This window comes from Sinocyclocheilus rhinocerous, unplaced genomic scaffold (assembly GCF_001515625.1).
Source record: "Sinocyclocheilus rhinocerous isolate Xijiao unplaced genomic scaffold, SAMN03320098_v1.1 scaffold222, whole genome shotgun sequence".
NCBI lineage: Eukaryota > Metazoa > Chordata > Actinopteri > Cypriniformes > Cyprinidae > Sinocyclocheilus > Sinocyclocheilus rhinocerous.
Genome location: NW_015625652.1, coordinates 1303322 through 1328755, shown reverse-complemented (window position 1 = coordinate 1328755; position 25434 = coordinate 1303322). Strand labels below are relative to the sequence as shown.

General features: G+C 37.3%; 3 protein-coding genes across 5 annotated transcripts in view; 1 reads left to right on the top strand and 2 right to left on the bottom strand.

Moving 5' to 3' along the window:
• Positions 1-1774: 1774 nt before the first annotated feature.
• Positions 1775-5141, bottom strand: LOC107705446 (tyrosyl-DNA phosphodiesterase 2-like). 2 transcript variants are annotated; one of them, XM_016508753.1, is made up of 7 exons: positions 4854-5141; positions 4361-4494; positions 3506-4147; positions 2774-2865; positions 2580-2698; positions 2267-2437; positions 1775-2183 (listed from the first exon to the last, which is right to left on the bottom strand). In XM_016508753.1, exons 2-7 carry the CDS (start codon positions 4399-4401, stop codon positions 1878-1880), a joined length of 1371 nt encoding a protein of 456 aa, XP_016364239.1. In that variant the 5' UTR covers positions 4402-4494; positions 4854-5141; the 3' UTR covers positions 1775-1877. The 2 variants fall into 2 exon arrangements, with proteins under 2 accessions (XP_016364239.1, XP_016364245.1); XM_016508759.1 differs by having other exon boundaries at positions 4361-4475.
• Positions 5142-7790: 2649 nt separating this feature from the next.
• Positions 7791-21000, top strand: LOC107705376 (dyslexia-associated protein KIAA0319-like). Of its 2 annotated transcripts, XM_016508641.1 has the most exons (20): positions 7791-7893; positions 8771-9477; positions 11732-11888; positions 12012-12110; positions 12185-12282; positions 12364-12451; positions 12538-12633; positions 12725-12857; positions 13046-13274; positions 13499-13622; positions 13704-13833; positions 14755-14903; positions 15244-15395; positions 15494-15632; positions 18123-18282; positions 18413-18549; positions 18628-18750; positions 19025-19115; positions 20237-20328; positions 20468-21000. In XM_016508641.1, the coding sequence occupies exons 1-20, from the start codon at positions 7842-7844 to the stop codon at positions 20629-20631; spliced, it is 3120 nt and encodes a 1039-aa protein (XP_016364127.1). In that variant the 5' UTR covers positions 7791-7841; the 3' UTR covers positions 20632-21000. The 2 variants fall into 2 exon arrangements, with proteins under 2 accessions (XP_016364127.1, XP_016364135.1); XM_016508649.1 differs by lacking the exons at positions 19025-19115; positions 20237-20328; positions 20468-21000 and having other exon boundaries at positions 18413-18545; positions 18628-18744.
• Positions 21001-21050: 50 nt separating this feature from the next.
• LOC107705391 (succinate-semialdehyde dehydrogenase, mitochondrial-like) overlaps positions 21051-25434 on the bottom strand; it is a 7054-nt gene continuing 2670 nt past the window's right edge. Inside the window, exons 5-10 of the mRNA XM_016508661.1 lie at positions 24905-25048; positions 24681-24824; positions 24221-24379; positions 23927-24090; positions 23470-23528; positions 21051-22659 (exon numbers count right to left, since the gene is read on the bottom strand). Coding sequence (XP_016364147.1) covers positions 22448-22659; positions 23470-23528; positions 23927-24090; positions 24221-24379; positions 24681-24824; positions 24905-25048 — 882 coding nt within the window. The 3' untranslated portion in view covers positions 21051-22447. The remainder of the gene's footprint in view (positions 22660-23469; positions 23529-23926; positions 24091-24220; positions 24380-24680; positions 24825-24904; positions 25049-25434) is intronic.

The window sequence follows — 25434 nt, the reverse complement described above, 5'->3', positions numbered from 1 at the left end:
CAATATTTGTTGGCCAAAACAATGGTTTGATTTTCATCATTGTTTTAATTTTAATTTAAAAATCCAGTAATAGGCTGGTTAATAGCAGGTTTCTTTCCACTCCTAGGGAATGTAGTCACACATGTTCAGTGTGTATAGTGAACTATATTTTTTATCCTAGGCAATATTCCCAAACAAACTGAATGTCTGTAGTGGCTCTTTTTGTAGGCAAGACGTCAGATACAGTACGTGATTATAAAGAAATAAGTACTGAATTACTGGGGCAGAAAGTAAGTAAGTACATTTTATTTATATAGCACATTTCAACATAGCAAAGCTATCCAAAGTGCTTAACAATGTAAACTAAAATTAAAAGAGAAAAGAAAACACAGAAAAGAAGCACAAAAAAAACAGACAATAACACAACAATGAAGTGAAATTAAAATGCTAAAGAGAAATTATACGTTTTCAACCTCGATTTAATAATGGTAATGGAAGGTGCAAGGCGGCAGTCTAGAGGCAATTGGTTCCACAGACGGGGGGCAGTGACTTCACAGCGATGCCATAGAAGAACCAGTTTTGGTTCCACAAAGACCCATTCAGTCAAAGGTTCTTTAAAGAACCATCTCTTTCTTAACTTTTTATAATCTGAAGAACCTTCTTTCTCCACAAAGAACCTTTTGTGAAACAGAAAGGTTCTTCAGATGTTAAAGGTTCTTTATGGAACCATTTAGACAAAAAGGTTCTTCTAAATGAAATTAAAATGCTAAGGAGAAATGATACGTTTTCAACCTGGATTTAAAAATGGTAATGGAAGGTGCAAGGTGGCAGTCTAAAGGCAATTGGTTCCACAGACGGGGGGCAGTGACTGAAAAGGCTCTGTCACCCTTAGTTTTCAAACGGGAACGAGGGACAGATAAAAGAGCCCTGTCAGTGGATCTTAAAAGTCTGGTCGATGACAAAGGGATAATAAGGTCTTTAAGATAAGATGGAGCTTGATTGTTTAGAGCTTTAAAAGCAAACAACAGAATCTTAAACTGAACTCTAAAATGGACCGGAAGCCAGTGAAGCGAAGCTAAAATTGGAGTGACATGGTCATATTTCTTTGCCCCAGTCAGCAGCCTTGCAGCTGCATTTTGTCATGATGACTGAGGAAGACCTGAGTACAGTGAATTACAGTAATCTAAACGTGAGGTAATAAAAGCATGAATAACCTTCTCCAAATCTTGAAAAGACAAAAACGATTTAAGTTTGGAGATGACCCGATTTAAGTTTGGAGAAAGTGTGACAAATAGCCCTGGTCTCCCCTATAAGTATATATTTGGTGCACAACAGGTTATTCTCCCAGCAGTTTATGATTATCAGTGACCATTTAAACACTAGTTCAGAGTTCATATCAACAGTGATTTGTTTAAAAAGCATGTGCCTTTGACCCATTAACTATATAATATTAACCTATTAAAGGGATAGTTTACCCAAAAATGAAAATTCTGTCATTTAATTACTCACTCTCTTGTAGTTCCAAATGGCGGAGTACGTGATTTGGAGGAGAAGAATTGTTGGATAAAGTCAATATTTTTGTTTTTTTTGCACTCAAAAAGTATTCTTGTAGCTTTGTAAAATTACGGTTGAACCACCGATGTCACATGGACTATTTTATCGATGTCCTTACTAAGTTTCTGGTTCTGGGAACATTTCAGTTACATTGCTGTCTATGGAGGGTAGAAAGCTCTCGAATTCCATCAAAAATATCTTAATTTGTGTTCTGAAGATGAACGAAGGTCTTACGGGTTTGGAACGACATGAGGGTGAGTAATTAATGACAGAATTTTCATTTTTGTGTGAACTGTCCCTTTAACAACCCATTCATATAATCAAGTGCAGGCCATTAAAAAAAATCAGTCAGTGACACACTGCTCTTCTGATGCTCCAAATATGAAAGTACAAAGGATGCCCCAGTGATCGCTGATGAAATAGTCACACTTCAGCTTCTCCAGACCAATCAGGGTCATGCTTTCTGGCCGTAGTTTGGCACCCTCTGCAGCTGCTCTGAGGAACAGTCTGTCAAATCTCAGGCGTATAGAATTAGGGATTTCATTGTTATCATTGATGGATGTGTCCCAGGTGTATCTGCTTTCCTCCGGTTCCCCCAGCATCTCCCACACATCAGAGATACCATCCGGCAGCCCACCGAGCTTCTTTACCTGTCATAATAAACACGTCAAACAAACTCATTATTGAGATTTTGAGGACATCAGGGCAAACACGTGTTAGTATCATACACAACCTCCCAATCTCTAAGGTTGGTATCTCCTCCAAATATAACTGTGTGGTCCTGTGGAGCCTCTTTCATCCATTTCCAGACTCTCCGCAGCTGATTCAAGCGTTCTTGAGAGCTTGCCTTACAGCTCTCCAGATGAGATGTCATAATGCATAGTGGATGGCCTAAAAAGCTTGCCTAAATAAACATGTAAACAGAAACAGTAAGCTAAATATTTTTGAATGCTCTAAATTTACAGTATGAACATTTCATTATAATTATGGTCAAAGGGAAAAAAGCATATTAAATCAATAATTATCCAATGGATAAAAAAACCCACATGTGCTATTAGCAGGTTTCTACCCATCTCTGTGGTGGGGTACTTCACAATATTGCTCTGGAGGAATTGCACTCTGTCCTTTCTGAGCAAAATGCCAGTGAAATAGCCATCTTCACTGCCTGAAACACCAAATGATCTAAGATTCATACCAGAAACACTATTTATTTATATATTGTATGCAATCATGAACATACCTTGCAAAAACTGATAATCCTTCATAATGTTCTTTAAAATCTTCCAACTAACAGGAACCAGCTCTTGCAACAGTACAACATCTGCACGGTACCTGCATTAAAATCATCACTTGGTAACTCATTCATTCAAGTCTTTTTGTAAGTGGTTTTGTAATACATGAAGTATTTTTTAGTTAATTGAGAGTACTACATGCTGTAGACATGATGTGTGCATTCTGTGCAATGCCATTAATGTTAAAATAATTCCAACATAATATGAAAAGAAAACAAGCAACCTATTTGTAGGTTCAAAACATTGATTGTTTCTTTGAGTATATCTATTAGTATATAGTAACACTGGCTCAACAAGTCTGGGGCAGGACTACCTGTTTGTCTAACCAATGACAAACGGGAGTGTTCAGGGAAAACTGATTATTTGAAAAGCGTAATTTTTAAAATTCTGTTTAGTGCCACTGGTAGTGCAAAAATTAGCCACTTCACCTTTTAATATAAAATAATATGAATTAAGCAAACACTATTATGCTCTCTAAACTCCCTAAACCTGATGATTTAAAAATGCTATTCACCACAAACATACTGAATTTAGTCATCATTAAATCTGTGCATAAGAAACCTATCCATATTGTATTAATGTTTGGACACTGTATTGCAATGTTAACATATTGTATTAAAATGTGGTCTAAAGAAATTTGCATCCTAAAAATATTTTTTTTAAAAATGGGTAACACTTACTTTCCTAAGTGTGAAAGCAGACCTTTGGCCCGCTCAAAGACATTATCTGGATCCAGACCATCTATATTCCAGCATATCAGTGTCAGATGACTGGACTGAGTTTTCTGCTCATCAGCTGACTGTTCTGTGAAAGATCTTCCCCAGTATGCCTGTTGCAAGGAAAAACTAGACTGTATTGTCTGGGTGGACTTGCATTCTGTTGATGGTGTGTGTATATCCTGGATCGGAGGGGTTTGTGTTGACTGTGTTTGGACAGACTGGAGCTGGGAAGCCTCTGTCTGGGTTGACTGGTCACAGGTAAAGCGAGCTGATGTTTGCTGTGCACTCTGGGTTTTATCTTGATGAGAGGAACTTGCAGGAGAAGTTGCAGGTGAAATAGATTGATTTCTTGTTTTTCGGGTATTCTTTTTGTGCTTTGATCCTGCAGACCTGTTTTCGAGGCGCTCAGGCAGGTGTTGTGAGGGTGATGACTGCTCTTCAACAGTGACCTGAGAGCACTCACTGGCTGTTTTCATTTGGGATGTGGCACTTTGTCTCTTTTTTTGCTTTTTCTTCTTCCCAGTTTTCCCCTGAACTTTGGTGTCTACAAGACCTGATGTAGTGTCATTACAGCCTACAGGGGGCTCTCCTGAGCAAGTATGACTGTATCAGAAAACAAAATGACAACGCCAATTGTTTTGCTTATACATTTAGTCTATTAAAAATAAAATACCGTAGCAGCATAATATCTATGATGACAAAAGTAGCTTGGCATTTTGAAATCTAAAAATTACAGTCTAACCAACACAAACATGTTTGTAAACATTGTAAACATTGACACTGATTAACTAAAATAATACTGAATAATTTACTTACCTTGGTGAACACAGTGGTTTATCCATTTTAATAGGGAACATATGTTTGTGTTCACTTCTGTGAGTTTCAGGTTCGATTTCTGTTCTAGGGATTGATCCTTTCCTGACAGTGATTACTATGAAGTCAAGTTAAACCTGACATGAACAAGTTTATTCAACATATGCGTATGAAAAGCATAGTTAGCTCATTAGTCACCGCATGCATTATATCCAATATAGCCCATACCAACAATGACAATTATGCAATATTAGACGTCATTCATTAGTTCATTTTGTATAGCTTATTAATATATCTGTTGAACTGCCATATGTACATAATCTTACACCTTTACATATTTTATATTATATTTACCTTTGTCGAACTACCGTACATTCAATAAGCACTAAATACTGAGAAACAGTGTCACAAGTACGAGAATTACACATTTTTAAGTCACGATTGCGAGATAGAATGTAGCACTTACGAGATACAATAACATAAATGTAATACTTACAAACAACTGTTCTTAAGTCCCAAGTCTCAAGAATAAAGCATCACCCTTTCTCCTTTTCCTTCTCTCTTTTATTTCTCTGCTTGTTACATAGGGCAGCAGCTGTTAAGTTTCGATTTCGAGCCAGATTGAGTGGCAATGGCAACACATTCAAATCTCATGACGTTTTTGTCGTACTTCATGGTATAAATAAATAAACTGATTAATAAATTGCAATAATGAATATACACTGACTTTAAAACAGCGAAGCGATAAAATGAGATAAGTCAGCCTTCCGAAACTGACAAATTAACCCCGCCCCTTTTTAGTTCTCCGTTCCATGCAGAGTTGTTTTCAAAGGCTCTGGTTCCTTACAAATAGCCGTTCCAAGTATGAAATGTAGAATTTTTTGATATGTGAATTTTAAAGGTGGTTTTCAAATAAGTGAAAAGGCGAAAATGATGTTGTTACAGTCTATGGCTGTGGCTATTATAATATTATAATTAATAATGGTAATTTAATAACGTATTTTTTTTTAAGAATAAAATAATATAATTATGTCAACAATTAATTTAAATAAAATTTAAAATACTTAAGTATATACGCAAAAATAAGATGCAATTAATATACCAAATCAAGGATGTATTGTGTGTTTCTGCAACATCACAGAGATGACGTCACGTCAGGGCCGGGAAATCTCACACTCATCCAGGCCACACAGGAAAAGAGGGGCCAAAATTGTACCTTTTGCAGTACAACAGCTTGACACTGTAGCAGTAGGCCTACACGTACATATTAGGAGCTTAAGAGTAGTAATTCGTACCCTTAAGGTACTAATTTGTAGGACTACCTATTAGGGGTAAAAAAGGAACAAATATGTCCTTTTAAGGTTACTGTTGTACCCCAAAAGGTGCAATTTTGGCCCCTTATTTCCTGTATATAGCCTATACATCCACAACAATTTTTGAAACCAGACAACCCTGTTATTTGTATGGCCATCACATAAAAAAAGCATTCACCTCATTTAAATTTGTTAGCAAACAATGTTATTTATCTTAAAATGACTTAAATACCCTAGATTTAATAAACCTATATTTCATACAAATATACACTACCAGTCAAAAGTTTTTGAACAGTAAGATTTTTAATGTTTTTTAAAGAAGTTTCTTCTGCTCACCAAGCCTGCATTTATTTGATCCAAAGTACAGCAAGAGCAGTAATATTGTGAAATATTTTTACTATTTAAAATAACTGTTTTCGATTGGAATATATTTTAAAATGTAATTTATTTCTGTGATCAAAGCTGAATTTTCAGCATCATTCATTACTGCAGACTTCAGTGTCACATGATCCTTAAGAAGTCATTCTAATATGCTCATTTGCTGTTGAAGATACATATACATATTTGTTGTTGTTGTTATTATTATTATCAATATTTAAAACAGTTGAGTACATCAGGATTTTTTGATGAATAGAAAGATCCAAAGATCAGCATTTATCTTAAATGAAAAGCTTTTGTAACATTATACATGCACTATACAAAAAGCTTGGAGTCAGTAAGTGGAGTCATCAAAGAAACCTGAAAACAAAAATCTAATCTGTTTTCAACATAATAAATGTTTTTTTGAGCAGCAAATCAGCATATTAGAATGATTTCTGAAGGATCATGTGACACTGAAGACTGGAGTAATGATGCTGAAAAGGTGCCTAAATGTCAAAATTAGTACAATATATTTGTTGAAAAATTCTAATACTGAACACACTATTGAATTATTAGACTGACTCATATTATTATTTTTGTTGCTGTCTGCTCTAGCTCCCTCCCTCCCTGTACAATAAATCCATGTGAATATCTGTCTCTGCTAATTTTTTTTATGTAACTTTACAATCGATATTGATGTCCTTTAGCACAGTATTCTGAATGATGACAATAATGGGGTGCTACTGATAGCTAACAAATTACTAGCAGTTTAATACTCAACTAGGTTAATAAAGACAAAACTATCTAGCGTATTTACAAATGAAACTGACCTGCACTGCACTTGACTCCTTCATCGAGTCCCGCGCATCAGTTCTGTTCGGAACCGTTTGACGGAAGCGCGGTGCAGCGCTGACAGCCAAGACTAACCGATTTATGATTTATTATCGAGTTATTATCGAATGAAAAAATCGGAAATGATCACTTTGGTACATTGAGAAGGCATAAATATAAAATATTATTAATAATATAATAACTAAAAAAAAAAAAAGAACAGGGCAGCGGGCCAAATCAGCCGCCAGGCCACCGGAAATTCTCCCGGTGCTCCCGATGGCCAGTCCGGGCCTGCGTCACGTGTCTCCCTCCCTCCGCCCTTCTCGTCTCTGTCTGTCTACTCTGCTGACACACTCCCTCGCGCAGACGTACAACATCTCAACATCTCTCTAGCAATATCAGACCTTAATCTCAACATCACTGAAGCAATACCAGACCTTCATCCCAACATTACTCCAGCAGCGCGGGTTCGCTATGGAGCAGCAGTACGGAAGCTGATTCTCGATGTCATGGAAACAGATGCTTGAATAAGAGCGTCACATCCCACTGGTACAGCTACAACTCACAATAGCGCACATTTTTGCCGTTGGCTTTCTATTTAGCCCTGTTGGGTTTAGTGATTTGCTTGTTTTATGTAACAACTAGTGGCAGTTGTGTTAAATAATATACTATAACATAGCGCAGATAATATAATGTATTTTAGTATCACATGTAAGATTTCTCCAGAGGTGTCTAAGCCGTAGGGGCTGGTTGCTATGAAGGGTGAAAGTCAAATCACAAAAGGCCCTGCCACCAAATAGGATCTAGATTCTAGAATTGCTTTGAATTATTATTAATTGATTGATGCTCCTGCCATATTGTTATTTTTGTCCTGTTTGTTTGTGATACTCTAGCCTGTGCTGTCTCCCCTGTCTTTAACCTACGTTTGAAGAGGGAATGACCGTCAGAATCCATCGCTGTGAAAAAGCGGCAGTGGCATCATGAACTTCTTCTCACCAATTCTCTCGCTTGTGTTGCTCTTCTGTATCAGAGGTATGTATATATTTCTGCAGTACTTACATCACCACCAAGACAAGTCTGCACTGCCATTCTGGATTATAGTTAGAATCCATAAATAGTATAAAAAAGAGCCCAGGTTGTGAAGTAAGTTGATGTTGACACCTGTAATTTAATCATGTAAAGTCTGACATATGTATAATATATATAATAATCCGATTTTTTTTAAATGACATAGTTTATTGAACATTTAGACAAATTATATAAAAAATATGCATATATGTTTTATTTTTTGTAACATATTTGTGGTTATGGTTAATATAGTTTTATACAAGAGGGGGCAAACCATTTTACAATTTAATTTGATTTTGATCTTCATTCCAGTAAATGCTCATCCTGAAATATTAGTAATAATATAAATGTTATTCACATGTTTACTAAAAATTTACCAGCAGAAAGACACATGTACTATGACCTGAAGTTGGACATTTTTTTGTTGTTGAATTTTTAGAAGGCCTTTTACTTGCTAAAAAGTATTAACTTAGAAACAGAGGGCAGACATCATTGTAGATTGTTTACAATATTTTTTTCCAGCAAAGTGTTGATCATGTTGTTATTTTGAGGCCTCAGGAATTCACATATTTTCTCTTTCTTTTTTTTCCCTTTTTTGTGTGTGCAGTGAACAGATTCTGCCATCTGGCTAGTGCTTTACTTATCAAGCTGCCATTTAATTTGTCATCATTTCAGCACATAAAAGACACTGGGAAAATTTTTATTTTTTATTTTGTGGAGACGTTGCTTTGGACTGTATAAAGGGGTTCAGTTGTGTAACATGTTTATATTAGTATCCTGAATCTAAAATGATAAACCCCAATATCTTTCATCATGCATTTGTTGTGTTTTGTTGATGCAGTATCGGGACAATGCTGGCAGGCCGCAACCTACTCTGAGAGTGTAGTGTCTCCGGAGCTGAGGAGCAGCAGTATTTTGCGGGTTCCGGATGTTTCGTCTCTGGCCCAGTGTGCGGGGGCCTGCTGCGATCTCTCGGGCTGTGACCTGGCCTGGTTTTTTGAGCGTCGCTGCTATGTCCTTAGTTGTCAGCGCAAAGAGAACTGCCAGCCGAAGCAGAGACCTGGTACTGACTCTCTCCTGGCATTTCTGCAGCGTGGGCCCCCGCAGACACTGGCTCTGCAATCCCTGGTTCGAGGAGAGTCTTTCCCAAACCACTGGCAGCCCCTGCCCAGGCACAGGGGCTCTGAGGACCCCATGAAGGACCTTGCCTTGTTAGAAGGCATTCAGGATTTGGACAACACTGATGCTGAGTATGCCGAGAGTTTCCGAAGTTTGGAGGACAAAAGAGCTGAAGACAGAGATGCTGCAACAGTAGAACAAGAAGAGCGGCCTGGGCTATATGATTGGCCAATTGTTCAAGGAAAAGAAGAATTCAACCAATCAGAGACAGAGAGAGTTGGTGAAAGACTGACGACAGTGCAGGGCCCTCTTGAAAGCAGCCCCTTTCCTCCAAGTCACTTCCCAGAAATGAGGAATGAAAGCAAATCATCTCTTATTGAAGCAGATTCTGATGTTAAGCCCCCATTAATCACGACACTTAACACAAGGGTGAGTGTTACAGATTCATGCATGTTATTTTCAGACACCTTCAAGACATTAAAAACGGACAGGTAAAAACTGTTTAAAAGCTTGGGGTCAGCAGGGATGCATTAAATTGAGCAAAAGTAAAGTTATTTAGAATGATACAAAAGATTTATATTTGAAATAAATTCTGTTCTTTTGAACATTCTATTCATCAAAGAATGAAAAAAAATATATCACAGTTTCCATAAAAATATTAAACAGCACAACTGTTCTCAATATTACTGTAATAATAAGAAGAAATGCGTTCTGAGCACCAAATCAGCATATTAGAGTGATTTCTAAAGTATCATGTGACACCGAAGACTGGAGTAATGGCTGCTAAAATTTCAGCTTCACCATCATAGGAATAAATGACATAGTTTATATAGTATATATGTAATATATACTATATACAGTATAAATATGTAATATATATGAATATATATACATTATACAGTATAGATTCCATAATAATATTAAATGAAATTTTTTTAAATATCAATATAAAATTGACAAGGCTGTTGGCATGGTAATCAAAATGAAAGGAACTGTTTTTTCTCTTATACATAGTTGCCAATTCATCATCGCTTGAAATGTCATGATTCTATTTTAATGTTGTGGCGTCATTGGGAAACATGGTGTCTTAAATGTACTCTCACTCTGGCCAAGTGCTTAATCAGTCTTTCATGTCTCATCTGCAGTGTGAAATCTGGAAACACATCATTTTCCTCTTATTTAAAGGGGTCATATGATGCGATTTCAATTTTTGCTTTCTCTTTGAAGTGTTACAAGCTCTTGGTGCATAAAGAAGATCTGTAAAGTTGCAAAGACTAAAGTCTCAAATCCAAAGAGTTATTCTTTATAAAAGTTAAGAGTCAACCACGCGTACCTAAAACGGCTCGTTCTAACACGCCCCCACATGTCTACGCCATGATGTGGGAAGATTTGCATAACGCCGCCCAAATGTTCACACAAAGAAAGAAGGCCTAACTTTTATTCTCGCTGTAGTATTGTTGCTGCCGCCATGTCGTGAAGGCGCTGTGTGTTTCGTTGTGAAAGCGAAACTACTTTGTTTGGTCTTCCAAAAGAGGACGATATCTGCTTCGTCATGCCTAGAGTTGATCGGTGCTGGTCGCTGAGGAAATACATCAACTTCGCGCTGTGGATCGCTGGATCGGCTTTCACCGTGGACGAAGCGGAGTCCAGCCCGGAGTCGTCACATGTGGTTGCCGCAAGCCCGCCGGCCACTCCTTTATCGAATCCGCCGGCTGCGCCGTTCTCAAGACCGCCGACCGTTCCTCACTCAAGCCCGCTGGCCGCCGCTCACTCTAGCCCACCGGCCGTTCCTCACTCTAGCCCGCCGTGTGTGACGCTGTGTGTTTTGTTGGAAAGCGAAACTACTTTGTTTGGCCTTCCAAAAGAGGACACGACTAGAAATCAGTGGTTAAGTTGTATTTACAACACTGTTCCAGAACAGTTCAACCCAAATATTCAGATGTGTGCAGCACATTTTACGGAGGACTGTTTCCTGATCCTGGAAGAGTAGACTACAATGCCAGCTGTTCTGACTCACAGACTGTAAGTAAGATTTTTATATTTAAAGGATTTGCCACTGACGATTCAAACGCGAGTTTTGAGCAGTGTAGAGTAGCGCTTGTTGTTTGTCATTTCTCCGATCACAAATGCAGACATGGTTTTATGTTTACACGGCGCGATGCAACGCGTAAAAAGACAGTATAAGTCATTATAATCAGTAATTATGTCCCCACTGGATGCAACAAATGCCTCGTTTATAATGGGTTTTAATGTTTTTGAATCATCGCTCCAGCCTGACAGGGCATCATCACAGTATGGTGAGGGGCGTAACATTTCCGTCTCACGCTTGAGGTATTCGGCCAATCACAACGCACTGGATAGCTGGCCAATCACAGCACACCTCGATTTTTCAGACCGATGAGCTTTGTAAAAATCGACGCGTTTCAGAAAGGCGGGGCATAGAGGAGAAACAATAATGTACAGTATGTGGAAAATAATGTTTTTTGAACCTTAAACCGCATAAACACATTTCATTACACCAAATACACAAAATAATGTTCTTTTTAGCAACATCATATGACCCCTTTAACTTTTTATTCACTTTTGTCTTTTATTGCCTTGTACTGGTGTCCTGTATTAGTTCACAAGCTTTGTGTTGACACGGTTGAGTAATTGAGAAAAGCTATTTTTCTTTTCATTAAAGGTTGAAGAAGACCCACAGAACATTTCATCTGCTGCTGCTGCACCTAACGTCCTGCAAGACATCAGCACAGAGCCATCGGGGTTCAGCACAGTCAGTGGTTCCTTCACTACTCCACCCAGCACTGAGGCCACACCGCGAATGATCTCAGAAGAGCCAGGTGCTACAGATGTGTTATTGCATCATTTCCATTTATTAGTGGTGCTTACTAATGCAAGCATCACTATTATTATTATTACTCAGATTATCTTATACTTTCTTTTCACACACTCTCTGTGTTCAGTAATAGCGCTGACTGTGTCCATTAGTGGCCCTGTGGAAGCAACACTGCCTCAAAATACTGTTGTACTAACTGCTTCTGTAAATCACGATGACACTGCAGGTATGGCCTTCTGCATTCTAAATTATGTACATTCCTGAATCATAATTATGCATTTAAAGTGCATTTTTCCTTAGAAGCTCCTTACACGTATGAGTGGACTTTGGTAACCTCACCGGATGGACATCATGGAGTAATGGAGGGGCGGCACAACAAGTCTGTCAAAATTTCAGAAGTGAGATTCAACTCCTTGTCACTTTCACTATGACTGCCAAGTGATAATTTTCTAAAAAAATCTTTGTTTCCTTTATTGCAGCTTTCAGTGGGTGTTTATACCATCAGAGTTAGTGTGAAAGCGCAACAAGCGTATGGAGAAAGTGCTGTGAACTTCACAGTACGCTCTGGTACACCTGCACCCTCTTTAGATCATACTTTAATATTATTTACCAAGCATGCATTATGTTTATGTGCCTTATTTTTCAATCTACAGCAGTGAATATAAACAAGCCTCCAAAAGCCGTCACTCTGCCCATGAGCCAAGATGTGCTTCTCCAAGAAGGTCCCATCTTCATCATTAATGGCAGTCGTATGTAGCTTGTGTCGATTTCTCTCCTTTGTTCCTTTACATCATTTAGGTCATGAGTTTTTAACCAAACATACATCCCGATGCTTCCCAGAAAGTGTGGATGATGCTGGAATAGTCAGTTACCTGTGGGAGAAGGTGGATGGCCCTTTTTGGCAACCTGAAGGCCCTGTTGATACACCTGTACTGCAGCTACAAAATCTTTCACCAGGAGAATACACCTTCAAGTAAGGATTTAGCTTGTCTTCAAGATTGTACTCTATGAATAGGCCTGTGTATTGTGCAGTTTTCAATTTTCATTCGCTGTCTCTTTAGCTGTTGAAATCTTTGGTGGCCAATTCCTCTGGGGCTTTTTTAATTTGGTTTTAAACTCATTAACTTTATCCTGACCTGATTTTTGTTTGGCCCACATCAGGCTGACAGTGTCTGATTCTGATGGGCTGACCGACTCCAGCACTGCCACAGTAAGGGTCAGCATACCAAAAGATGACCCTCCTCGGGCCAGAGCAGGCGCTGACCGGGTCGTCACCCTGCCTGTCAGCCACCTCACCTTGTGGGGTAACCACAGCACAGATGACCACGCCATTACAAGCTACCTCTGGACTCTCCATCCCAGAAGCCTGACCCAAAAGGTCACCATGCAGGTAATAAGATCTTTACTTTTTCTAGTCCACAGGTGTATTGTTTTGAAGTTGGTCTTTCATTGCTAAGGACACTTTTTGGAGTTTGTCAGTTATGGTTAATATTAATCCTGCAGCACTAAATCGTATTTGCTGAAACAACTGTAATGCAATTTGTGAATTTAGGTAGACAAAAATGTTGAGCAGTTGATGTTGAGTTGATGTATTCATATGCTACTTGTTTTCAGGATGTGAGATCACCATTCCTGCAGCTCTCGGATCTCCAGGAGGGTCGGTACATGTTTCAGCTGACAGTCACTGACTCCAGAGATCAACAGGATTCAGACACTGTCTCAGTCACTGTTCTGCCTGGTAAAACAAACCCACTTCACCTATCAGTGTGTATGAAGAAAAACTATGCATCCTTTATAATTTAATTTTTTTGTGTGGTAGCAAACAAAGCACCAGTCGCTATAACAGAACCAGACAGGCAGCTTCTCCTCCCACTCAACAGCATCACATTGAATGGCAGTGACAGCACTGACGATCAGGCCATCATCAGCTACCAATGGGACTTGATCAGGTACCAGCACACTGACTCACTGACTTGGCAACTAGTGATGTCTGGTCAATGAATGAATCATCTAGTAGTTGGTTCTTTACAATGAACTGGTTAATGGACTCTAGGTAAGATTTTTTTATGTTTTTGAAAGAAATCTCTTATGCTCACCAAGGCTACATTTATTTAATTAGAAACGCAGTAAAAATAGTAATATTCTAAAATATTATTACAATAAAAAACATTTTCTATTTAAATATATTTAAAAATGTAATTTATTTCTATGAAGGCAAAACTGAATTTTCAGCAACCATTACTCCAGTCTGCAGTGTCACATGATACTTCAGAAATAATTCTAATAGGCTTTGTTATTATCAGTGTTGAAAGCTTAATATTTTTGTGGAAACCATGATACTTTTTTTCAAGATTCTATTATGAACAGAAATTCAAAAGAACTGCAATAATTTGAAATAGAAATCCTTTGTAATAATGTCTTAAAAAATTTAAAAGTACTGTAAATTCGATCAGTTTACTTTAATGCATACTTGCTGAGTAAAAGCATTAATTTCTTCCAAAAAAAAATACCCCAAATTTTTAACAGTAGTGTACATAGGCATTTTATTAAACTATGTTTAAAGCATGTAAAATATCACAGGACATCTGTAAACATGTGAAGTCTTGAAAATAATTATTTATTGAACCAGTTCATTGAAACAAAAGAATCTATTCACAAAAATCCCAACTCCATAAATAACAGGACAAATGTGGCTTATTGAATGCTTCAGTAGGATCTGTTATTGCTTCATCGACTGTCTCATATTTCAGAACACATTTCGAAACATTTCTAAATTTTCACTCACCTTTAGTGTTGCATGAATAGTGAAGGATTTTGGTGAAAAGTGTATTGATGTGCCATCAAAACTCTCCTCATATGTAACCGTGAAGTGGCCCTCCAGGCTTGAAGATAAAAGATGCCAATAAAGCAGTTGCCATAGCGACTGGCCTGAGATCTGGGAATTACAAGTTTAGGCTGACTGTGACAGATCAGCAGGGAGAAACAGACAGCGCAGTCCTGACCCTCACCATTAAAGAAGGTGAGCAGAATCAAACAAGTATAAATATAAGCAACATGCATCATGTATTTCTGTAATTTGAATGTTTTTTCTTTCTTATTTGTGTAAATACACTGACTCCCAAAAATATTTGAACACCTAACCTAATCCACATTTAAAATACATGCAGGTCAGAAAATAGCAAACCAAATGGCATTTATTTTAAAGAAAGACATCACAAGAACACTTTTGAAGAGAAATATTTCACAAAAAGAAGATTGTTTGACGTTAAATAACAAAACAATATAAAATCTGTTCAAAAATAAAGACATCAAATATTCTAGGAAGTTTCCAGCAATTCTGTGTGTTATTAAATTCACAGCAAAAAGCTTGCCACTGGTCGCCCATGCCAGCGGCAGTCACACACTCACTTTACCCAACAACTCTCTGGTGCTCAGGGGCTCCGTATCCAACAGTGGAACAGCAAATGTGTCTTTTCTTTGGGTCAGAGATGAACAGAGCCCTGCTGCCGGGGTGAGGGAGATATTTGTATTTCTTTCTATACCATTTGCTGCGGCTCAGTGTTTTACCTGATAATCTCTCTTTTTTTGTTTCACTTCCATTGAGAGTAGGATGTGTTATATGGTTCAGATCATGAGGCCTTCCTTTACCTAGCCAACCTGGTAGAAGGAACATACCTGTTCCAGCTCCGGGTCACGGATATCCAGGGCCGCTCAAGCATGGCTACAGCTACTGTGGAAGTACGCCCTGGTACGATATTACTCAATCATAGTAGGAAAACAGTTGCTAGATGTTCAGAATGCATCATTTATTTGGCATGTCGTACCTGCTAAGAATACACTACCATTTAGAAGTTTGGGGTCGGGGCAAATTTTTTATGTTTTTATGGTTTCACCAAGGTTGCATTTATTTGATCAAAAATACAGTAAAAAAAACTGTGATATTCTAAAGTGTTTATACAAATTCTAATATGAACATAATTTTTGTGGAAACAAAATTTTCAATTCATTGATGAATAGAAAGTTTAAAAAGCATTTATTTTATTCTTTTGTAACATTGTAAATATCTTTACTGTCACTTTTGATTAATTGAATGCATTCTTGCTGAATAAAAGTATTCATTTCTTAAAGCTGTAGTCCGTAACTTTTTTTGGTTAAAAATTATCCAAAATAAATTTTTGAGCAAGTACATAACCAGCCAGGGTCCAAAACTATCTCCTTACCTTAGCCCGATTCACATCGGTAAGCTTATAATACTGTTTTCTAATTTGAGTGTTACTGGTAGGAATTTGTGGGAAATTCCAGCATACCGCGGTGTCATTATGCCATGTCGGTAAACATAAAGAAGTTGTCCCGGCTAGTAGGCTATATCGCATGTGAGGATCCTGCAGGTGGCGGATCGTTTATAGCCTTTTCTCACAGCAGCTGGAATAATTAAATTTATCATTTATCATTTTTATTGCGGATTGTAATCCAGAAATTATTATGTGTTTATGAAACACAAGTGCCTGAAATTAGATTATACTCCAGTTTTAAATGATTACAGATAGCCTATGTGGGATTACACAAGATTTTTTTATTTTAAAGGGAACCAGTTCTAAGTAAGAATAATTTGCTTTTTGGGTTAAAAATAAAAGACAATTAGAGATTACTGTACAGAAATTGAAATCTACACGCTAATACACACTAGCTACATGCAGTGCTGATGTTGTTAACATTAAAGGGGTCATATGATGCGATTTCAAGTTTTCCTTTCTCTTTGGAGTGTTACAAGCTGATTGTGCATAGATAAGATCCCTGAAGTTGCAAAGACTAAAGTCTCAAAACCAAAGAGATATTCTTTATCAAAGTTAAGACTCTGCCACGCCCCCCAATGTGCCGCCCAAATGTGCACGCAAAGAGAGAAGGCGTGGTTTCAGTAACCGCAGTTAGTGTTGAAGCAGCCATGTCAGGGAGACGCTGTGTGTTTCTAGGAGAAAGCAAAAGCACTTTATTTGGCCTTCCGAAAGTAGATGCATTAAGATTACTTACAACAGAACAGCAATGCATTTTATGGACGACAGTTTCGTGAACCTAGGAGAGGAGGTAATTCTGACTTTGCTATGACAATCTGGCGCTTCTGAATCAGCTACTGTTTTGTTATTAGTTTAAGTATTTGCTATTGACTGTTCAAATGCGGAGTTTTGCGCATCGTGTGTGTGTGTGCGCGAGCGAGCGAGCGAGAGAGAGAGCGAGAGAGAGAGAGAGAGCGCGAGAGAGGGCGAGAGAGAGAGAGAGAGAGAGAGAGGGGGTCACATCACAAACACATACCAGCTTCATCACTGTGTCTGTCACGCGACTCTGTTCCCGTTTCGGGCTCTGTCTTTACATTTATTTTGAAAGATGAAGCTCGCGATTATGGTAAGGGGCGTTACATTTCCGACGAGTGCTTGCGGTGTTCGGCCAATCACAATGCACTGGGTCAGCTGGCCAATCAGAGCAGACTGCGCTTGTCGGAAGGAGGGACTTTGTAGAAAACTAAGCGTTTGAGAGAGGCGGGGCATAGAGGACTTACAATAATGTACAGTATTTGAAAAATAATGTTTTTTGAACATTAAAGCATGTCAACATATTCTGTTACACCAAATACACAAAATAATGATCTTTAAAAAAGCATCATATGACCCCTTTAACAATTTGAGAACAAAGTATAACAGTAATATTAATTTGCATGGTTTGAAGTGATATGAGCTAATCGATCGTACCCTTGGCAGCGCGATTTATTGTAATGCTTTTTTCCTCAGTTGGTCAGAACAAAAGTGGCAGACTTGTAACTTACTTGTTCAGATGACAATATCCAGTAAAAATTCATATTTGGGGCATACGTCCAAGACGTAGGCTACAATCTGTGATTCCGAAGTACAGTATCCACACCGGTGTGGTGACTGACATCGCGCTGGAGCCGCGCCGACGCACAACCCACGCAAAGAAGATAATTCCGCAAATAACTGCAATTGCAGGTTTCAAACAGAGATGGCGACAAAGAGGCAAAACTTACAGACTGCAGCTTTAAAAAAAAAAAAAAACCTGACCCCAAACTTTTTAATAGTACTGTATTTCAGAATGATGTTATCCTTAATAAACCTTTTCAGGATATTTTTACTTTCATGTAAACATTTTAGGTAGCATATTCTGATATTGTCATTTTATTTTCTATCAATTTACAAATTGCTCGTTTGATGCCATTGATATTTGTGTGCAGATCCACGCGAACGAGAGGAGGTGGAGCTTGAGCTGCAGGTGGGCGTGGCTCAGGTCAGTCAGCAGCAGAAGGAGACAGTGGTGAGACAGCTGGCCGCATTACTACATGTTCTGGACTCAGACATTGCACTGAAGGGCCTGCATGGCCAGTCGGACATCAGGTACCACACATACGACAACCAAACCAAATCTAAATGAGAACTTGTGTGGTTCTTAAATTAAGCTAATCATCATAATTACTAGAGACTAACCCTAGTTTAGTTAAAGTCTACATGTCTTTCTTGTGTTTAGCACAGTATTCAGGTTCTCAGTGCAGGGTCCTGATGGTACATTTCCAGGGCCTAAGCTCGCTCGTCTGCTGAGAAACCAGCTGTTGCGAGAGAAAAGTGACTTCTTGCTCTTTAAGGTCTTAAGAGTAGACACAGTTAGTAAGTGACTTTTATATAATAAATAAAAATGTTGGCAATGCAGTCTTTCTGATTTTACCTTGGTTGTGAATATTTCAGTGTGTTTGCTGCTGTGTTCTGGACGTGGTCAGTGTGATCCCATAACAAAGAGCTGTTCCTGTGACCCTCTTTGGATGGAGAACCCCATTCGCCGCTTGCTTGATGATGGCGAGAGCAATTGTGGTTAGTATGACCTATTTGTCGCCAAATAAGTTTTTTCATGTAAATGAGAAATTTCAAATAAGATAGCAGCAGGTTCAGTCGTAAGGTGTGGTACATGAAGAGATGCTTCATGCAGCGCTATACTACTGACAATGGACCGTTTTTGCCCATGAAATTTTGCTAATGTGACGCCTTTATTTATGCTTTCCATTTTGCTGATGTTCTGTCATGAAAACATTAGAATGTTTTACAGTGATGGAAAGGCTGAGTGCTAATCTTCTGTCTCCTTTCGCAGACTGGTGCGTGTTGTATGTCACAATCTCTTGTTTCGTGACAATCATTTTCCTCTTGTCCATCAGCTGGATTTGTGTCTGCTGCTGTAAAAGGTGATAAAGATTCCATTACTGCATGTAGACAATGTCATATACACTATCGTTCAAAAGTTTAGGTCAGTTAGATTTTTTTTTAAAGGAATGAATACTGAGCAAGGACAAAATGAAATTTATGAAATGTGGCAGATATTTATGCTGTTCTTTTGAACTTTCTATTCATCACATGCCATTCTTTTAAAATTTCTATTAATCTGAGAATCTTGAAAAATGGTTTCCAGTAGCACAACTGTTTTTTAATATTGAAAAGAAGTATTTTGTGAGCAGCAAATCAGCATATTAGAACAATTTCTGAAATATCATGCGACACTGAGAAATGAGTGAAAATGTATTTTTGCTGTTACAGGAATGAGATACATTTTAAAATATATTAAAATAGAAATGAGTTATTTCAAATTTGTAGTAATATTTCACAATATTACTCTTTTTATAGTATTTCCTATCAAATAAATTCAGCCTTGGTGAGCGAGAAAAACTTTTAAAAATGTTTTACCAACCCAGTACACAGTTTTACCAGTACTTTCAGTACTGCAAGTCCAGTATTAAAGGGATTGTTCACCCAAAAATGTTCATTCTGTCATAATTTATTCATGTCATTTCAAACCTGTATGACTACTACTTTGGAACACAAAATAAGACATTTTGAATTATGGGCTGAAACGCCCCAGTTTTTCATTCCTTGTCAAAATATCCTAATGGATTCCAATAAGAAAATTGTCCTAATTAGTATTTCTATCATAATTTGGAACCATTCCAATGAGATTCTTATAAGACTCAAGATTCCTTTGAGGGTTTTTTTTTTCTGGGATCCATTGGCATCCTATTTAAATCATTCTCTTTTGTGTACATTGTCTCAGTAAACAAGCTGCTGCAAAGAAAATTAACAGTCATAGATAGGAATCTTACAGGAATGGAATCCAAAATATAGATAGAAATTCTAATTAGAATCCTGTACAATTTTCTTACTGGAATCGTTTATTGCAATCGATTTTTTTGACAAGGGATTGAGTTTTTCGTTCGATGTGAAAGAAGGAACCTTTTTAAAATGACACAATCATGATTTTGTGTACCTGTGGTATGAGTTTCTATAGTCATGTGTTTGTTTCGGACTGTTGTAGAGGGAGACGCACTAAAGTGAGGAAGAAAACCAAGTACACAATACTAGACAACATGGACGAGCAAGAGAGGATGGAGCTTCAGCCAAAGTACAGTAAGTTTCAGACCCAGATTAGTTTATGCCACAGTATTTTTGCAGTGAGGAAAGAAGTTTGACACTCTTTGGGGTAGCTCTTTCTTGAGGCTTGTAATTGCAGTTGCTGCATTCACTTTTCTGCATTTGCCATCATTAGACATTAAACACAGGAGCACAGAGCACAACTCCAGCCTGATGATGTCAGAATCAGAGCTGGACATTGAGCAGGACAACCTTTTCAACTATGGGAAAGCTCGGAACAGAGCCAATGGAGCGGTCAGAAATGGAGACACTCTCAGCCTTTGTCCTGTGGAGGGTTGAGTCTCACATGGACACATGGACATTTCTTCATATGGATATTTACAACACAAGGGTATTGTAGAATATTCCACAAATACAGATGCAGACAAAAGACTGGCTGAAAGAATGGGTTGCTAAACTACTGACTACTGAATACATTTGGTCTTATAATGAATATTCACCGGTTTGCCGAATGATACTTTCAATTACCAATAGCATATTCTTTTTGGATATAAAAAGACATGTGCATTCAACTCACACAATCAGAGTTGTTCTCAATATGTTCTTAATAATGCTTGTATATTTCAGTGACACCGTGCAAGCAATTGACATCAGTTATTTTGTTATTTATATGATGCTTCTATGATACATTTGGGGAAGAAGTTGCAAGTAACTGCTGCATAGAAAAGCAAAAGCAAAAAAGCAAGCAAATACCATTCTTCTTTATGCAAAACATTTTATTTCTACTGAACTTTCTGAATGTTAATGTGCCGGACTGAAATGCACTCATTTTGTTATAATTTTTCAGTATTTCAGTCTTGGCCCTGATACTGTACATTGGTCTTTGTCTTTATAGCATTCTGGTTTTACAACCTTTTAAACATTTCTGCTTTAGCTGGAATTGCAATAGAAGCCATCTGTATCAGGCATATTGTGACAAGGAGATGAATTTCTCCTATATCCTTTTTGTTTTAATGCAGCAGGAGATGCAAAAAATTAAAGACATACAGTATGGCCCTTTACAAAGGTTAAGATTGTTTTATAACCAAAAGTTCAATATTTATAGAATTGAGTTCACATGAATAACAGCAGTGTGTAAATCTGTGTTAATGTGCATATTCCGGCTTGATTTTAAATTAGTGATGAAAATGGCACAACTAAACGAACAGCAGAAGTTCAAATGTTTCTTTACCAAGGCTTTCAGATGCATGTTTAGTCTTTGTACCTTCATGTGCTTATCTGCAAAATTTCACTCCCACGGTAAGAAAATTAATATACTTATAAACATTTTCATACATATAACACTTCAAAATACAATTAGGTATATCTATAGAAAATTAATATTTACAACAATTAAAAAAACATTACAACAGAGAACAGTAAAAAAAAAAAACACACTGGCAATTACAACATTTGGCCACAATGACAAATTTGATTAATCTCTATGCTTTAATACCTCAAATCAGAAGTTTCTATCCAGCAGCATGGGCACCCAAAAACATCCCATCACAGACAATGTTTCATTTTTAACAGTCTTAATCTATTTCTAGAATTACAAAAATAGAACATTTAGTAAGTTAAACATTTAAATGATTTTTTAAAGAAAGATTGTGCTTTGATTTCTCACCGGTTTAACCTCCATCCCTATATTTATACATACTTAATTGTAATTTTTTTTTTTGTGTGTGTGGCCAAATTAATTTACACTGCAAAAAAAATAAAAAAAATAAATTTAATTAGTATGTCTTGTTTTCAGTCTAAAATTAAATTGAGTAAGAAGAATAAACTTTAGATATTCAAGATATATTCTCTCATCTAATCTTACACAAAAACACAAAAGTAAATTTATCCTGCTTGGATAAAAATAATATTTTTTTAGTGTTCAAGATCTTATTTCAGAGCAACAAGGTTACATCAATCAGTTATGATGGATGGAATCTCAAAGAGGACTATTTATACCCATTTTTGCAACAAATATCTAAAATATCCTGGCAATGAAATATCTCTGTATAGTCATTATTCAGTTACATATGATTAAAAGAGAATGGTTCACAGTGGATTCATGTTTTTAGTATTGCTTACATAATGACATACTGCTCTCTAGTAACCACAGTCTTTAAAGAGAGAGTCCCCCCAAACACATGTACTTTATTTCTAGATACTCATCAATGCCGTATTTGGATCCTTCTCTGCCAATTCCAGACTGTTTGATTCCACCAAATGAGGTTTCTGTGGTGGAGATCAGACCTTCGTTGACCCCAACCATGCCCACTTCCATCTGCTCAGCCACCCGCCAGATCTGACTGATGTCTCTGGAGTAAAAGTAACCTGATGAAAGAAAACAGTTTTGAATATTATGCCACAGAAAGAGACAAGTGATAGAAGGTATGTTGCTGCTGTTTGCTTTACTTGACCATCCAGACACATAAAGGTACAGTGGAGCTGAAAGGAAATATGACTTTTCCTGGTCCCAAATATATAATTGGGGAGCAAAAAAAATTTATATACACACACGCACTCACTGGTGAACAAAATTATTAGAACTCTAGTATTTTCACCAGCTAAACAATGGTTTTAAGTCAGTTATTTCTATCTTGCTGTAGTTTGTCAGTAGGAAATATCAGTTTACATTTCCAAATGTATATACTGCCAACCAAAAGTTTCGAATAAAAAATAAAGAAGTCTCTTATGCTCAGCAAGGCTGCACTTATTTGTTAAAAATACAGTAAAAACAATAATATTGTGAAATATTATTCTAATTATATTGATAATAAATTTGAATATATTTTAAAATGTGAAATATTTTAGTCTCATTTAAATACATATTCAAGATAATCCCTTTGTTTTTGTTGTTATTTAGTGTTTAGGATGTAAATAAAATGAGAGGTCCTTTAACCCCTTTGTATCCGACAGTATTTCATGATTGGTTAATTTGCCTTGTTGTTAAATGATTAACTTGAAAAATTGAAATGTAATGTAGTCTATTTGTACATGCTTTCAATAAGGAACAGTCTTAGCTAATAAATAAACAGGCATGTGAGGAAAAAGTGGGCAAACTCAAGACTGTCCAACAAAACTTTGTAAAATCAGAAACTACACAGGAAAAAAAAAACGATTAATTTGCACAGATGGACAAACCTGCTAAACCAACAGGAGAAGCATTGGCAATGGCAAGTGCCTCCTGTTCTTTGTTGAACCTGGTGAAGAAAAAAAAATTCAGCAGCTGGCAGACATTCACGCTGAAACATGCAGCCCATTAAAACCTATTAACAAAAAATGTTATGTAAAAATTCAGCACATTCACGCCATTCACGCTGAAACATGCAGCCCATTAAAACCTATTAACAAAAAATGTTATGTAAAAAAAAAAAAAAAAAAAAGAACAATTTAAGAAATAATTAAAAATCTTATACAATTGTAATAATCAAATGAAAACTAAATATTTTCAGAAACAATTCAAATTAAACTCAAAATTGTTATGCTGATAATATATAAGAAATCTGATAAATATGTAATGTAAAATAAAATGTGTTTTAAATGACTACATTTGAGGTTAACATGAAGTCATGTAATCCAATAAATAGTAAATACTCACTTAACAACAGGAATAAGGGGTCCAAAGGTCTCCTCTCGCATACATTGCATGTCAGTGTTGACATTAGACAGCAGGGTGGGCTGCATGAAGGAGCCCTCCAGTCTCTTCCCACCTCGAACTATGACTGCTCCCTGTGCCACAGCATCTGCAATCTGGTTCTCCACCTGAAGGAAACAATAGCTGATCAACACCATTAAACCCATCATCTTAACCAAATGATCTGTTTGTGTGTGCTTGTTGACAGTGACATCAGTGTTTGCTTCCAACAGAATCAACTGATTACTGTATCGGCACCTTCTCTGCGGCGCGGGTGTTGATGAGCGGCCCCTGTGTGGTGGCGGGCTCTGAGCCGTGGCCAAGCTTCAGTTCAGCATCCATAGCCTTGACCAGCTTTTCCATGAAAGCATCATGGATCCCACTCTGCATCAAAAAGCGGTTGGAGCACACGCAGGTCTACAGTAGAGAGACACGTTACAGGTGAGAAATGGAGAACAGTTGTTTACAGTGACAAAAATATCAAGTATTTACACCATAGTATTTACATGGTGCTCAAAGGTACTTCAAGAATGCTGTGATTCTGAAACATTAGGAGTACCTGAAGTTCACTACTTCACTCATTATTTATGAAAAACTAACTTTTCTTCCTTGAAAATTGTGCTACGGGTCAATGTACGGGTCAAATTTCTCCCCAAAATAAACAGGAAAAAAGAAACAATATTTTGCATAAATTAATTTATGACTGAAACACACTCACCTGGCCTGAGTTCCTGAATTTGGAAACCATCGCTCCTGCAACAGCTTTATCTACATCAGCGCTGTCAAATACAATAAAGGGGGCATGTCCTCCTAACTCCATGGAGACCCTTTTGACCGTTCCTGCAGCATGTCTTAGTAGTATCTGCAAAAGCATTTACTTAAGCGATTACTAAATTATGGTGAACATTAAATGTTGACTGCACATAGAAATTAGATCTTTACCTTGCCAGTGGCCGTGGAGCCGGTAAATGAGATTTTGGCCACGAGAGGGTCCGTGCAGAGCAGCTCCCCCACAGCAGGGGTCTTTTCTCTTGAGCAGGGCACTACATTAAACACCCCAGGAGGAATGCCAGCCTGAACTGACAGCTAGATAAGAAATACAATGGATTATTCATTCTGTCATCTACATATGTAAGATTTTTTATTGTTTTTGAAAGAAGTCGGTTATGCTTAAACTTATTTTATTTGTTTAAAAATACAGTAAAAACAGTCATTCTGTGAAATACTATTACAATTTTAAATAGCAGTTTTTGATTTTAAAGGGGTCATATGATGCGATTTCAATTTTTCCTTTCTCTTTGAAGTGTTACAAGCTCTTGGTGCATAAAGAAGATCTGTAAAGTTGCAAAGACTAAAGTCTCAAATCCAAAGAGATATTCTTTATAAAAGTTAAGCTGTAGTATTGTTGCCTTCGGCACCATGTTGTGAAAGCACTGTGTGTTTCGTTGTGAAAGCGAAACTACTTTGTTTGG